Source organism: Aquarana catesbeiana, linkage group LG01 (assembly GCF_042186555.1).
Source record: "Aquarana catesbeiana isolate 2022-GZ linkage group LG01, ASM4218655v1, whole genome shotgun sequence".
NCBI lineage: Eukaryota > Metazoa > Chordata > Amphibia > Anura > Ranidae > Aquarana > Aquarana catesbeiana.
Genome location: NC_133324.1, coordinates 267,475,289 through 267,491,807, shown reverse-complemented (window position 1 = coordinate 267,491,807; position 16,519 = coordinate 267,475,289). Strand labels below are relative to the sequence as shown.

The window sequence follows — 16,519 nt, the reverse complement described above, 5'->3', positions numbered from 1 at the left end:
CTTAGACCTTTTTCTCTTAAGGAGGCTATCGCTGGTAATAAGACCTTTGTGAATGTTCTGGGGGCTGTCGAGATCCCGAAGGGAAGACTCTGAAACTGAAAATGCCCGTGACCCACCGAGAATCGCAGGAATCTTTGGAATGCAGCATGAGTTGGAATATGCAGGTAGGCGTCCTGAAGTTCTATGGAAAGCATCCAATCTCCCAGGTTTATGGCCTGGAGGATAGACTGTAAGCTTTCCATCCTGAATGATTCCACCCGGATGGATCTGTTGAGTTTCTTTAAATCTAGAACCGGACGTAGATCCCCCGATTTCTTTTTGAGGAGGAATAGCGGAGAATAAAATCCCTTGCCCCTCTGTGCTGGTGGAACCTTTACTATCGCCCGTTTTTGGAGAAGATCCTGAACATAATTCAGCAGTGACAACCTTTTTTCCCGAGATGGAGGAAAGTGGGTTGGACAAAATTGATCCTTTGGGGGTCGATTATTGAAGGACCACCTGTGGCCAAAACTGATGGTGGCCAGAGTCCAGGTAACCTTTATAGTCTCCGCCCAGGCCAGCTTGAATCTGGAGAGTCTTGCTCCCACTACCGCTGGCTGGACGGACGCACCTTCAAAAGGACTTCTGATCACTGGAAGTGGGAGTCTTGGGCTTTTGAAACTTCATGAAAGATGACTGAGGATTTTACCAGCTCCTTCGGTACTCTTTCCCAGATCTGTACGCTTTTGCGTCTCTATACCTCTCCGTAAGGTTTTGCTTAAAGGGAGGAGGTCTCTGCTGTTTTGGCCTTCTATCCGAGGGGATGAGTCCAGACTTGCCACCAGTCACCTTAGAAATGGCTGAGTCCAATTTCGTCCCAAAGAGGTTCTCCCCGTCAAACCGGATGCGACACCAATTGGACTTGGAGGCGGGATCCGCCGTCCAGGGCTTCAGCCATAGCGCTCTTCTGGCCGTTACCGAGGCCACCATAGACTTCGATGCAGACCTAATTGTATCGACGGAGGCCTCTGCCACAAACTCGCCCGCCAAGCTTAGTTCTTGCAAAGCTTTAACTATTTTTTCCTGGTCTGCACCCTCCAATAAGAGCTTCTCAGTGTTTGCAGACCAGCTGGAGATGGCTCTTCCCACCGCTGCGAGCGCTATCGCAGACCTGCAGGCACCTCCTGCCGACAGGTAAGCCCTCTTAAGGTCCGTGTCGATTTTCCTATCGAGCACATCCCTAAATGTTACCGCGTCCTCTATCGGGAGTGTAACATGCCTGGCTAGGCGCATCAAAGATGCATCCACCACAGGAGGAGACACCAGGGGGGTCACTTTAGGCTCCTTGAGCGGATACAGTTTAAGAAGTCTGTTATTCAGACTAGATTTTTTTTCGGGTCTTTGCCATTCCTCTTTAATCAGGTCATCGAGTTCCTCTATAAACGGGAAGGCCTCTGGATCCTTCATGAGGTGAGGGAAATATTTTCTTTGTTTTTGCTGAACCTCCTGGGGTTCCTCCCAGCTTATTGCCTCCTTGACCGACTTGACAAACGGCTCAATTTTAGAGAAGTCAAAGCCGGCCGATACCTCCAATCCCTAATTATCGGACAGAGAGTCTTGCTCTCTTGATGTACTGACCCGAGCGGGAGAGGGACTGTGGGTAGAAAAATCCGCTTCCGCCGTCAAGGCCTGGGGAGCTGAAATTCCAGCGGATTCTCCAGTATCCAAGACTCTTTCTTTGGTGGCCTCTAGGCATTTTTGACAAGCCAGTTTATCCGGGAGGGCCACCGCACAGCAAATCCAGCAGGTGTTCCCCGAGGGACGGGAGTGGCGCGCAGGAGAACGGCGTCTGCGCGAAAGAGTATGATCTAAACCGGCTCCTTCTGCGACTCCCTCTGTGTCCCGAGCGGCTTCTCCTGCGGTATGAACGGCTCCGTCTGTGCCTGGAGCGACTTCTTCTATGCGAGGTCTCTCTTTGTCTTGAAGCAGACGTTCCTGAGGATCTGACAGGGCTGACCAATTTAGGTAGCATTAGTAGTGCACTCTTCACTACTTACCATGTCTCCCCCCCCTTACCTATTAGGCTGGCGGTGATCTGCTGGGGCAGCGGTCTCCATAGTGGAGGAGTGGTGAAAACCTGCAGATACGGTAAGAATTAAGATATGCAGAAAAAGGTTAAGGCAGAGGATAGTTAGAGCAATAGTAAGAGTACCTACCTTTGCAGAGCGTTTTTTAGGTAAAAAAACTGTCTTAAGTCAGTCACACAGCAAAAGCAGTGCAAAACTGACACTGGGGCTTTTTAAATCTGCCGCCATTAGCGCCGAGCGCTCGCGCATGCGCAGTAGCGCCGCGAGACACCCGGCACCATCTTGGAACCTGGCATAGGCAGAGAAAGCCCTTAAAGTGCGCACTGCGCATGCGCGAGAACGCCGAGGACACTCGGCAACCACAGGGAAGATCATAGGAGAACAACAGAGCCCAGAAACCAAGTAGGTGGGAGAGAGTGGGGGGGCGGAGACCGCTGCACACAACTAAGCCTATTTAAGGCTTATATCTTTTAGGCCAAGATGAGTCTTTCCGAGGCCATTCTATCGGCAAGCCTATTTAAGGCTTATATGGGCCGCTGACACGTCAAGCCTGTTTAAGGCTTATATTATGGTCAGCAGAGAAAATGAATAAAAAAGGTGCCCCTGAGATCACCAGAATGGGGCTCCCTCCATCTAGCTTGTTTAGAGGCTGTACAGGAAGGACTTCCACCCAGGAAAGGCTAGAACCTGGCTGGGGCGAAGCGGTAAGGGGGTGCTGATCCGTGCGGTCCTGACAGGTGAGTAAAAATAAGAGAATACTGGGGCAGGTGCCTACTCATTAATTTATAGCTATGTGGTCCTATCAGGTTGTGGGGGCGGAGTCACAACCCAAAGTGTATGCTGCCATGATGCGGCAGGAAAAAACATTTACCAGTATGTCACCTTCAGTGCCTTTGTAGTCCTATCCCTGCCTTATCAGAAGAAGTAACATGTGGGAAAAAAATTCAAAAGGATTAAATTCTACTCTTGTAATTAAAAACATATTTATATATTTGTAATTAAGACTTGGAAAAAAAATGCAACTTTAGCTTTTCAGTAACTATAAAAAATATTCTCTTTACTGCTTATTGTCCCAACATATCGTAATAGCAAATCCTGTCTGCTTAGCTTTATTTATCCAAGCATAAATTTTCCTATTACCAGCAGCAGCTCTGCCCTATAAATTTAAGATAATGCTCAACTAAACATTTTGTTTTCATAATGGCTATTTGTGAATGTCATCTTCTCTGCAAAGATATTTCTTGCTGCTGTTTATTTCTCCTTTTGTAAGAATCCGAGGTGACAGATTATGGAGCGCGAGTATTTGCATGCTCGGTATTTTAACCATTTATTGCCACATTACCTTGTACTGATGGATTTGTGAGCTAAGTCATTCTTAAGTGTAAGTTTTTGAAAGGCCAACCACATTGAGTAAAATATCACAAACAGAAATCCATCAGAATTTATTTGTGAGGGCTTGTACATAGAGTAAAACATGTTCATTTTAACACAGCATATCTCATGTTTAGCATTCCTTCATAATAAACCATTTTCTACAATACAAGTTTTCTGCCCCAAATAACAAGGAGTGATTGGTGTGTATGCACTGAGTACCCAATTGACGTTCTGAACATGGCTCCACCAATATGAAAGGGCAGTTTTATTGATTTGACCTATGGTTGATTGGCAAATGATTCTTGTTAGAAAGACTGCACTTTTCACATTTTCCAAAGCCTTATTCAATGTCAAAGAGTAAAAATGTTTTAACAAGGGCTGCTCAGACAGAATATAGCAATATGGGTAAAAACCGCCTGTCAGGCCAGAGTGACCAAGTACACTCTACACTCCCACTATAATCCCTGCTTGAGCACATGGCTCAGCCAGCCAGTGATTCGTTTATCTTGATTGATGCACTCCACTTGTTCTTGAGCCCAGATTTCCTTAAGATCCTGGTCTGTACACATTGCTTGAGGATTAGCCTGAGCAGTTCGGCTTTGTGCTCTCTTTTTCCATCCACCCACAAAGCATAAATCAGTGGCATATGTTAAAAGTATGTTTTGAATTGTATCTTGTGTCCCTCTTTTGCTATGTTACAAAAAATTGCCTAAAGATAATTGCCTGTTGTATCTTTTGGCCTGAGTGTGGGTTTTTTTTTTTTTTTTTATAAAAGTTTAAAAAACAACTGATTTCAAAGTACTCATCCATATTGCATTCCAAGTAATATTTGATTTATCTAACTATATAAATGAAGGAATACTAAAATAAGCTGCTACAGAATATGTTCGAAAAATTATAGTTTTTACCTTCATTACTGAACTCCTGAAATAAAGGCGTCTCAGGCCTTTGATCACAGATGCCAAGTAAATAGAATCTGAATTGTATATTCAGTAAGCTGCCTAATCAAATAGATTTCAATTACTGATGTCAGCAAGGACAACATTTTAGAGTATAAGTGTAAGACATACAATACTGTGGCCATCTCTTCATTCAATATGATTATCAGGTTTCCAGGAGCGTCTTCTGGGTATGTGGCAGGCCCACCAACCAGCAGACCTTTATTATATCCAGGTATACCAAACAACTTTGCAAATATAATTTATTACATATGTATTTTTTCCCCTGTGCTTTGGACAATGTCATTACAAGACCATGCTAGTATAAACATTGCACTGTTGGCATCTAGCTTTTCTGAGTCTGCACTTTAATAGCTGACAAGGAGAGAGAACAAGTTAGGTACCTGGTCCACATACTTCTTTGATTCAATATGTTCAAGTCAGAAGCCCTAAATGATCATTTCTGTGCTGCATTGCACCCATGCAGTTGTTGGAGATCACAAACTGTTAAAAGAACTTGCACATGTTTTGCTGCAAAGTTAAAGCCACTTGTCTTCAAATCAGGGAACCCTCTAGAATTGCATTCTACTTTTCACAATTGGCCAGATGGAATTGCTTTATTGAAGGATAGCTAGTGCTTAGATAACCTCAAGCAGGGCCTAACAGTCTAGTCTGTGATCTACAGCTATTGTGAGAGCAGTACAGCACAGAAATTATTAATAATGTCTCCTGACAGTGAAGACATTACATCAAGCAGGTGTGTGAAGCAGATACCTTCCTTGTCCTCTCGAATTGTCTGCAGTTATAGTGCAGATGTAAACAGGCTGTATGTAAACAGAAAAAATCTACAATGGCTTGTGCTTGTGATGGCATCTCTCAAAGTTCCCAGCACACAAAAAAAGGCAGACAGAAGAGGCTATGTTGCTTGCCATTCTTTGATCTAAAAAAGGAGCAGTTACATTTATTCATTAAAGTAAAAAAAAAAAGATTATCCTAAGATCACAGTCTTATGCACTGCTCGGTTAACTAATGTTTCATAAATTAACTTTAGTTCTTTCATCATTCAATCAATTTTCTAAATGGCTTTTCAGGGCAAGATATAACATTTGCATAATGATGTGCATCCGTTTGTCCCCCTGATAAGCAACAGCAGGGGTTGCATTGACTTACTTTACTTGATGAAGCTTGACCACTAACTTCGAAATGATGCTTAAAGGATACCATTACTTAAAAGCTTGTAATTGATTAGCTCTATATTGCTGCTTTGTTCCACTTTGTTCTGTTTGAAGCTGAAATCCAGGCAGATTAAAAAGACACAAATGACTGCAAATCAAATGTATTTTTTTTTTTTTTATGCAAGCAGTTTAAGTACCAGAGCTTAGAGAGGGAAGGGAGAAGCAGCACATGGAGTCAATCAGGTGTGCTACAGTGCATGGCACTTGCAGACAGAAGGAGATAGCAGAGAGACAGAGGGATGAGTGTTATTGCAGCAGGGAAAAATAAGGTCTCCTGTCCTGCCAGATAGGGCTGTGCATTGTGAAAGAGCTGTGTAAATGCAGGTACTAGATGAACAGAAATACAAAACCTAAAGTTAAGTTTTAAAAGAGAAGTATGGGCTTTGTTTTTTTTTTCAGAATCATACTTACCTAGATGGATGCAGCATCAGTCCAATGCTGCATCTGTTCCTTACTGGTTCTAACACTGAGAACTGAATGATCAAACACCACGATCGCTCAGTTCTCAGGGCTCCCTGAACAGAGGGCTGGTGACTGTCAGTCACCGCTTTCTGCTCTGCTCCCCACGCTCACTGGAGTGCTGGGCTGTGGAGGGGGCGGGAGCGACCAGCTCAGGCTCTTAGCAGCTCCCATGAACCGGCTCTGTGACATCAGCTGGCTTCAGCCCGCTATCTGCTGAAAACGAGTCACAGGGTGCAGAACGAACTGCACTCCTGTGATACACAGGAGAAGCACAGCCAATTGTAGTATGTATTGTATGTTTATTTCATAACATCAGCATTGACTTATAAAGTGATTTCCTTACAGTCGAGAGTCTCAGCTGTGCATGACTTCACAAAATAAAAGTGACATTTGCTGTTACATTATACTATGCTTGTCTAGTAGTTCCTGCAGTGATATGTTACCCCATACTGTCAGGGACTCAGGAGATCAGTAGCTCACACTACATGCCAGAAATGGACAGTTATCCTGCAGCAGCACAGGCAGATAAAGAACTGAAGTGTGCCAGTTGAGGCTTGATCCCTTCTAGGGATATAGGGTCTGCATGATTGAGATTTCGGTAGGCTGAGAAAAAAGCAAGTCAATTCCTAAAAGTAACATAACGTTTTATTCGTAGGGAACTAAATAAAAAATGATCTCTAAAACAGTGGCTGAGACCCTTTGCCTCCAAGCGATTGAACATTATGATGTTAATAAACTTAAAAGGACAATAAAAATAAACATAGTGGCAGCAGTCACTAATGAAATTAGGTTTGAGTTGTAGAATTGTATTTCATTATTTTCTTATTGAAATATACTGAAAGAACAAAGTGATCATTGTTATAAAAGAAATACATTTTTATTCTGGCATCATGTTGCCATCAGCTAGGTCAGCTACAGGTTTCATACCTATAAAAAATAGGTGTCAGGTTAAATCCATCTGCTTTATTATGGGATCAGCAATGCATAGGGTTGTTTTATCCATGAAAATGATTTTTGAACAAGAAGAAGAAAATTATTGTGGCTCTAGGTTCCATTAAGAATGAACTGAAGCCCGCAGACACCACATTGAATAAACCGAAGACACATTGTCCCTTTCTATGGGGCTGCCACAGTTCAGTAAGCAAACATTCAAAAGGCTCAAAATTGTGGTACAGTATTATTGAAAAAACCCACTTGAGAAAACTGAATAAAAAAAATAGGAAAAAATTAAAAAATAAAAACATTTTACATCAAAGTTAAATAATGTCTACACCTACCTATGGTATAAAATGCACAGAGTCTACAGTCTATGAACCCTCAAAATACCAATTAATTATTGTGCTGAAAATGACAGTCGTGTTCACATAAACCTAAAGAGTCATAAAAAAAAGAAAAGAAAAGAAAAAAAAAAGGAAGCTTTATCAGAGCCCACCCTAAAGTGGAAGTAAACCCTTACATATACCTAGTGAAGTGACTAGCTTCAGGCGATACACAGAGATGAAACAAATCCTCCTACATAATTTGTAACTGTTTATCTGCAACAATCTCTTCTCTACAGACATTCAAAGTCCAGAATGTATACAGCTTGTCTGAGTTTTCAGAAAGCAGGAGGTGGGATGCTGAAGTTACACTCTGCATGGATCATTGAGAGCTGATTGGAGGGAATGGATACAACCCCCCCCCTTTACACAGTACACAGAAACATAGCTGAGTTACTTTTTTTAACTCTTGGTGTCAGGAACACTTGTCAGAAGTGACTTACGCAGATAGCAGAGGAACGGGGCAGCAGACAGAAATTAGACTTAGTGCTCTGGACTGAGACAAGTACAGACTATAGAGAGAAAATCTTTGTTCAATTTTCATGCCAGAGGTTTACAACCACCATAAAGAAGAACTTCATTAGAATAGTTGCACAATAACAATCAAATGTCAGGAAAATAAACACTTAGGCTGCAGGGGTTGAGTCTACTGAATGTACCACACAGCATACAGAGTGCAGCGGTTAGGAGTATATATCATAATGTCCCCTTACATTACTGGTATGTGGGAGTAAAATTGCCGGGTGACAGTTTATGTGTGTGTGGGGGGGGGGAATGTTGGTGGGGAAAGGAAGCATTGGTGTCTGTGAGGGCTAGGGGCAAACAATGGAGGTCCGTAGGGGCTAAGAGGGAACCATGAATGTCTGTGGGGGCCAGAGGGATAAACAGGGGGTCAGTGGGGAGCAGAAGAGTACCATGGTGGAGGCTTCAGGAGCACAGTAGAGGTCAGTGCAGGCTGGATGGATACAGTAGTGGTCAGTGGGGGATGATAGGGGACATTGGTGGTCTGTGGGTGCTGGAGGAGTACATTGGAGGACGGTGAAGTATTACATTACCATCAGGGCTGGTGGAATACACTGGTGGTCAGTGAGGTCAGAGTGGTACTACTTTGGTGGTCAGTGGGGGTAATAGGTTATACTGGGGGTCAGTGGGGACTAGAAGAGTACATTGGTGCTTAGGGGGCACTTTCCTTGTAGTTGTCTGTGTCCCACAGCCCTGCACTCTCCCTCTACCTCATCCTCTCTGCCAGGACCTTGCAGAGTCTGTCAGCAGGAGATCACTTCCCACGTAGTAGGGTTGATATGATATTATACTCTTACAGGTAGCCCTGGCCTTAGCTAAAATCTTAATGCTCTGTCATGTGTGATGCATGTCAGTTGCTAGTAGCTAGATTTCAAGAGGTATGGTCTTACCAGCTTGATAGTAAAAAGACATCACAAGTAATATGTCTGATTGCTAATTTGTATGACATTTGGGAAATGCAAAGTATGAAATTAACCTGTTGGTGTGCAGATATAAAATAGGTGGTTTTACAGAAATACAGTGGTGCATGTATTCCATTATGATACAACATTCACTGCCAACAGTGAAAAAAACAGCAGGTGACCCATATTTTTTCTTTATTTGGTGCAGCTGGTACGCTACAGTGCAGAGGGGCTGCTCCAATTAGGTCCCCTGGGCTCAACTGCCTTCTTACCAGATACAAAGTGTCTGATTGACGATGGCAAAGGAAGAACTCCTACATTGAAGAAATGTGATGACATACCGAGGCCAACCCAAAAGCTCTGGGATTTCACACAGGTAAGAGGCTGTTAACCATAAAGGTGCTAGCAGGTGTCATGGCAGGGCTACAAAATCAGGAAAGTTGTAGATTGAAAAGTAAACAGTTTTATTTGTATCACATATACTGTATGTGGGTAGCATGACGAGAACAATAACACTGATTACAATAAAGGAAGCACAAGATTACAGTATGTAGGCAATTCACATTGCATAATTATACACACCTTATACAGTGAGGGAAAAAAGTATTTGATCCCTGCTGATTTTGTACGTTTGCCCACTGACAAAGAACTGATCAGTCTATAATTTTAATTGTAGGTTTATTTTAACAGTGAGAGACAGAATAACAACAAAAATATCCAGAAAAATGCATTTCAAAAAAAGTTATGAATTAATTTGCATTTTAATGAGTAAAATAAGTATTTGACCCCTTTGCAAAACATGACTTAGTACTTGGTAGCAATCCAGAGGTAAGACGTTTCTTGTATTTGGACACCAGGTTTGCACACATCTCAGGAGGGATTTTGTCCCACTCCTCTTTGCAGATCCTCTCCAAGTCATTAAGGCTTCGAGGCTGATGTTTGGTAACTCGAACCTTCAGCTCCCTCCACATATTTTCTATGGGATTATGGTCTGGAGACTGGCTTGGCCACTCTAGGACCTTAATGTGCTTCTTCTTGTGCCACTCATTTGTTGCCTTGGCCGTGTGTTTTGGGTCACTGTCATTCTGATGTTCTTGGGGTCTAGAGGTCTAGGCAGCATTCCTCCTCCTCCAAACACAGCGAGTTGAGTCGATGCCAAAGAGCTTGATTTTGGTCTCATCTGACCACAACACTTTCACCCAGTTCTCCTCTGAATCATTCAGATGTTCATTAGCAAACTTCAGACAGGCTTGTATATGTGCTTTTTTGAGCAGGGGGATCTTGTGGGCGCTGTAGTATTTCAGTCCTTCACAGTGTAGTGTGTCACCAATTTTTTTCTTAGTGACTATGGTCCCAGCTGCCTTGAGATCATTGACAAGATTCTCCCCTGTAGTTCTGGGCTGATTCTTCACAGTTCTCATGATCGTTGACACTCCGCAAGGTGAGATCTTGCATGGAGGCCCAGTCTGAGGGAGATCCACAGTTTTTTTGTGTTTCTTCCATTTGCGAATAATTGCACCAACTGTTGTCACCCTCTCACCAAGAGATGGTCTTGTAGCAAATTCCAACCTTGGGTAGATTTACAATTCTGTCCTTGACATCCTTGGACAGCTCTTTGGTCTTGGCCATGGTGGAGAGATTGGAATTTGATTGATTGCTTCTGTGGACAGGTGTCTTTTATACAGGTAACATGCTGCAATTAGGAGCACTACCTTTAAGAGAGTGCTCCTAATCTCAGCTCATTACCTGTATAGAAGACACCTGGGAGCCAAAAATCTTGCTGACTGTAAGGGGGTCAAATACTTATTTCACTCTTTAAATGCAAATCAATTTCTAACTTTTCTGAAATGTGTTTTTCTGGATATTTTTGTTGTTATTCTGTCTCTCACTGTTAAAATAAACCTACCATTAAAATTATAGACTGATCATTTCTTTGTCAGTGGGCAACCGTACAAAATCAGCAGGGGACCAAATACTTTTTTCCCTCATTGTCTCATATGTGGGCTGTGGGTGCCATTCTACAATAAACATAATGCATATTCAATGGTTTCATTTTCATCATATTTCTTGGAGCAAAAGTGGTGGGGTTTCTGTTAACTTAAAGAAGACCTAAATTATGCAAGCAGAGGGCAAAGGAATGGTAGCCCTTATTGCCTGTGGTCTCTCTGCAGTTGATCTTTTCCATATTACTTGTAGATGGGGCCTAATCAGTGTACCCAAGGATTTGGATAAATCACCACATAGACTTATCTAAACATGATTTATATTGTAGAAAATGAATAGGCACAAAACAAAGCAGTTAAGGCAATGGTACTACATACAGAGAGGGTGATGTTTATCAGCAAAGCACTTTTCTAGACTTTTGTATAACATACAGTTACAATACACAGAATACTATAGGATCGTCTCCCTTGAAAAGGTAAGGGTACCACTGGGTCACACCCTGTAATGGGAAACCTATTGTTTCCCTCCTTATCAGGTACCTGTCCCTAATGCTGCTCCTACATTGTTTTTAATCAGCGCGGCTTTGCTCCTATCTTACACCACACTTCACACCACAAGTCAAGCCGTCTGCCCAAATCCTGTACATAATGACCACCCAATAGGGAAGGCTTGTCTCCCCAAGATGGCTGCCTAGAGCCCATGATAGGGACAGAATAGTCCTCTATGGTCTTCTACCAGCCTGAAGGAACAGCACAGCTCTACCTTCAGGTTGGCAGATATACTGCAGCCTGCCACCTGACTACACACTAACTTACTATTTTTTGTTCTGTGCAGTGTCCCTGTGGAGGTGATCATCTTGGTATAGGGGCAGGGCTTTGCTTTCTCTTGCCAGAGCTGCCCTGCTAAAGACTAGTGTTCCAAACAACGGTGAGAGGATTTTCAAGCATCAGCAGCATAGGTTCACAAAGCACAGATCCATAGAATATGATTTGTCATTTCTCAATGAACTTGAAACAAACAGAACTTCATATTTCTCTTACTACAGGTTTCCTATGATCTATGTAAATTCCCTCAACTCACATATGCTCACCATTCACGTGACTCCCCACTGTCCTCACCTCTCTTGCAGCTAGTACAATATGCCCATTGTTTCCAAGGAAATTTTGGCTTTACATACACTTTAAATACTAATATTTTAAAGTACTGCATGGGATTGTGTGCCCCACAAAGCAACCACCCCAATACTACCCACACAGTAACAATCTGATCAACCCTGATAGTATGGAAAACCATAAGTGTGGAAAATTTTGGCTGTGGACCCTTTATTTTTTTATTTATTACAGGTACTTATATAGTGCAGTCAATTTACGCAGCGCTTTACACATATATTGAACATGCACATCAGTCCCTGCCCTCAATGAGCTTACAATCTAAGGTCCCAAACTAACATTCATACGAACATATGAGGGCCAATTTAGACTGGAGACAATTAACCTACCAACATGTCTTTAGAGTGTGGGAAGAAACTGGAGTACCCAGAGGAAACCCATGTAGGCACAGGGAGAACATGCAAACTCCAGACAGGTAGTGCCGTGGTAGGGATTCAAACAGATAACCCTAGTGCTGCCAGGCCACATAGCCACCGTGCTTGAGCCTAAATTAGAATATGATAACTTTTAAAATGTATCATACTAGGCCTTTACCGGTAAACACGCAAACTAATACCAACATTAAAATTGTAACCAAAACCATATGTTCAGTCTCTGTGCTCAAGCACCAAATATCTGTACCAACCACCAGGTACCATAGCCATAATGAACACTGTCCACCCACAAATGTGGGTAACAATACCCCAATGAAGATAAAGCCACGACAAAGGGAGAGAGAAGAGACATGAGCTTGATTAAGGACAGGACGTAATAACAGTAAAAAAAAAACAACAAAGAGGATCTGTACTTTATTATACTAATTCAATTAGGGCTCTTCCAGACAGGTGGTAATGCTTATCTGTGGTGGATTGCTTTTCAGAGGGCAGTATTACAGCAGCTGACAGGCATTCAGGAAGCCCTACTGTTGGCTTGCTTTTGCAGTGCAGCCTCATTGTTCTTAATGGGCAAGTTTGACATGAGGTGCAGCCCAAGATAAAATTGCCGTGGCAAAATTAAATTTACTGACACAAACATCGTGGGCATGACATGTGTACAGCCCTGTCAGGCTGTAATGTTAGAATTCTGGTGGGTGGCCCCCAAAGTAAAAGTGCTCTTAAGGAAGTTAACCATATAGACAATACAGGAAAGGAGGGGGTTGGTTGTAGGTGAGGTGGTGACAAACCTCATGGAAACACTTTTTTAGCTCCGGTGTCCACAGCATACTTCTTCCAGATCAGTGAAAAAAAACAGTGGCAGTATACTGCAAATGCCAAGCTGCCAGCATTTTCCAAATGTTGGAATTGTTTCACATTTTCTTCTTCATTGTCATATTTTTCATTTTTTTTCTTTTTTTTTTTTTTTTTTATCTTTCTCAGTAAAGGAGGGGTTTACTGTGCGGATGCCCTGTTGCTAATTTGGGCAGTATTCATTTATGGCGCACAGAAAAAAATCAGTTGGAAGCTGTACATTTGTTCGCTATGTAGATCCATGCATAGATCATTGAGAACCACCAATGATTTTATATTCAGCACTGCCTCTGTCTTCCGTCCTATTAAACAGCAGCAAGCAAACAGGCATTCTCTGATGACTGATAGAAACAAGCATTAGAGGACCCCTATTATGATTACATTTTCAGCAATAGTATGTTCCCTAATCTCTAGTCTTTACAACTTTGTTATTGACAATGCGGGAAAGCCCCCGGTGATCAATACAATTTCAGCATTTCCTAGTCTAATGTAGTCAGACAAATGAAACCCGATATCTGATTAGGTGCTCTGGGATCCAACATATCATCACTCTTTGCACATATTAATAAACAGGCCATATGTTCATTCACTAGGGGTTATTTAGCAGCAATATACAAATGTGCATTGACCATGCAACAGCCAGCACTTAGATCTGTAGGATCTAATGCAAAATAATAAAAAATAAAATCAAATGTCTTGTTGCCTTCTGTACTTTACATGGTTATTTTCTGGTTAACGCTGCTTAACACAAATATACAAGTCAAGATATTGCTTGTGAGTTAATGTACATGGTTTTTCATGATAGCACTTCTTGGGAGCAAGCACTGTATCACTTAGGATGGCCATACATTATGTCCTTTTTTTCCCATAAATAGAGCTTATTTTGGTGGTATTTGATCATCCCTGTGGTTTTTATTTTTTGTGCTATAAACAAAAAAAAAAAGAGTGACCATTTGGAAAAAAAAAACCAAATTCTTTACTTTCTGCCATAAAACATATCCAATAAAAAAATTTAATTTCTTCATCAATTTAGGCCAATATGTATTCTGCGACATATTTTTGGTAAAAAAAAAAGCCTCAATAAGCGTATATTGAATGGTTTTCGTAAAAGTTATAGCATCTACAAGATAGGGGATATATTTTTATTTACTTATTTATTTTTTTACTTGTAATGGCATTGATCAGCGATTTTTAGCAGGATTTTTAGCAGGACTGCAACATTGTAGCAGACAGATCAGACACCTTTTTGGGAACCAGTGACGTTATTACAGTGATCGGTGCTAAAAATATTCAATGACACAGTATAAATGACACTGGCAGTGAAGGGGTTAACTTCAGTGGCGATTAAAGGGTTAGCAGTGTTCCCTCAGTGTGTTTCTAACTGTGTGGGGGTCTTAGCTTTTGAGACAAGTACATTTTCTGATAGGAGTGTTGCCCCCCCTATCCATCGCCGCCCCCCCCCATCCATGCGTCTGGGCGCATGAATTACACTGGAGGGGGTGTTTTTTTCAAGCATCTGATTAGAGCCAGAGGCTCTCATAGACTCCAGAATAGGGTAGGCTCGGGGGTGCAGAGAATGTGAATGGAGCCCACCCAAAGAGAAACTTTTACAAGCTGCAAGAGATCAAAAAGACCTCTCTTTTGAAGGTAACTCTCTTCAGTTGTTTGCTGACCTATCTCCGGTCACTATAGCCAGGCAGCGAGGCCTCAAACCCTAGCTTCAAGTTCTACAGATGCAGGGGATCAAATACAGATGGGGATTCCCCTTTAAATTGTCTTTCTCCCACTTGGGTCGCCAATTTCATGCTACTTCCCCATCTGAGTTGAAAAGTCATTTCCAGGATCTGCAGTTGGACCAGCCCTCGTCCCAACCTGACGTGTTGCCCTCCTCTTCCAGGCCGGGACCATCCCGACCTCCTCGACAATCCTCTCAATGTTCTCAACCAGGATCCCAAGCGCTGAGGGACCTACAGGCTCAACGTTTCCATACGTCTAATAATGGTTGAAGGTACTTTGTTTACATCTTTGTGATACCTGATCTTTCTTACCGCCTGACCATATGCCGCGACCAAGGACTTTTGTTTACCCGCTAGATTACTACTCAGAGCAGTTGGGAGCTATCTGGAAAGCCCCCCCCCTGATTTATTTGCACCCTGCTTTGTCCTAGGTCCTCTGCCCTGGAGTTATAACTGAACACTCTACAGTAGGCCGCCCCATTTGTGAGATGGCGGTGGAGGGTGTTGACCATTATCCGTATGTTTGTTACAGTGGCATGGACCCTGGCAGGACCTTTTGACCCTTCTCCACATGAAGGACAATTTGAAATCTGAATACTGACCCTTTTTTTTTTTTTTTCGGGATTCTTACGGTGTGGAGGGGGGGGGGGTAATGTATTCCTTGCATGGGTAATTTTATTGGTTGATGGTTGTGGCCTCTGTTTCTGTGCAGCAGTTCTCCGCCTCTGTTTGAGGGTTTGGCGGAGCTGCTGGTGCAGAGTGGTCGGTCCGGTCCCCCTGGTTGCCTGGAGGCGGAGGCTGGTTGGCTCTCGTCGCCGGGCACCCAGGGGTTTCATATAGTTATACCTTCATATGTTTTTATATGTATTTGGTTTTCACTGTCTAATTTGGTTCTAGCTACCTGTCTTATTAGATACTTTTTTTTTTTTTTTTTTAGATTTTGTGCACAATATATTACATCTGACTATATTGAAATGCAATAGGCCGGTGGTTCCGTCGGATCACTGCTCCCCCTCATGTGTTGGCACTTGGCTAAGACGGTTTTCTTGGCTAATGTCCCACCCTACTGTGGGCCCTACAACCCACGAAAAGAAGCATTTATATACTTAAGGCTTGCTCTTCTCCGAGTTCTCCTCAATACACTTATCTTTTGTCTTGCTCTCTTTCTCCCCCCCCTCTTCTTGTCTCTTTTCTTCCCTGCCCTCTCCCCCCCCCCCCCAAGTCCACGGGGTGTATGGCTGGAAAATTGTATAGGAGTATCCCTACGTACAAATGACCCTTAATTGGTTGTCCCTGAATGTCCAGGGCATGAACTCCCCCCATAAAGGGGTCAAGGTTTTTAAATACCTCAAACAACAAAAAATAGACATTGCATGTCTGCAGGAAACCCATTTTTCTTCCTCCTCATGTCCTAAATACTTTGTGGCGGATTACCCCCATGTTTTCTTGGCAAATGCGCCCACTAAGCAGAGGGGTGTCCTGATTGCTATACGCAAATCTGCCCCATTTACTTGCAGTAAATAAATAGCAGATGCAAATGGCAGGTACCTAATTCCTCAGGGTACTATTCAAGATACCGAGGTTACGATTATGACTTATTATGCCCCGAATAAAAATCCGGGGCCT

At 42.6% G+C, this 16,519-nt stretch overlaps 1 protein-coding gene across 1 annotated transcript in view; it reads left to right on the top strand.

Moving 5' to 3' along the window:
- The window catches only part of GALNT9 (polypeptide N-acetylgalactosaminyltransferase 9), a 433,263-nt gene that overhangs the window by 410,376 nt on the left and 6,368 nt on the right, over nt 1–16,519 (top strand). The window contains exon 10 of the mRNA XM_073628324.1: nt 9,027–9,194. Coding sequence (XP_073484425.1) covers nt 9,027–9,194 — 168 coding nt within the window. The remainder of the gene's footprint in view (nt 1–9,026; nt 9,195–16,519) is intronic.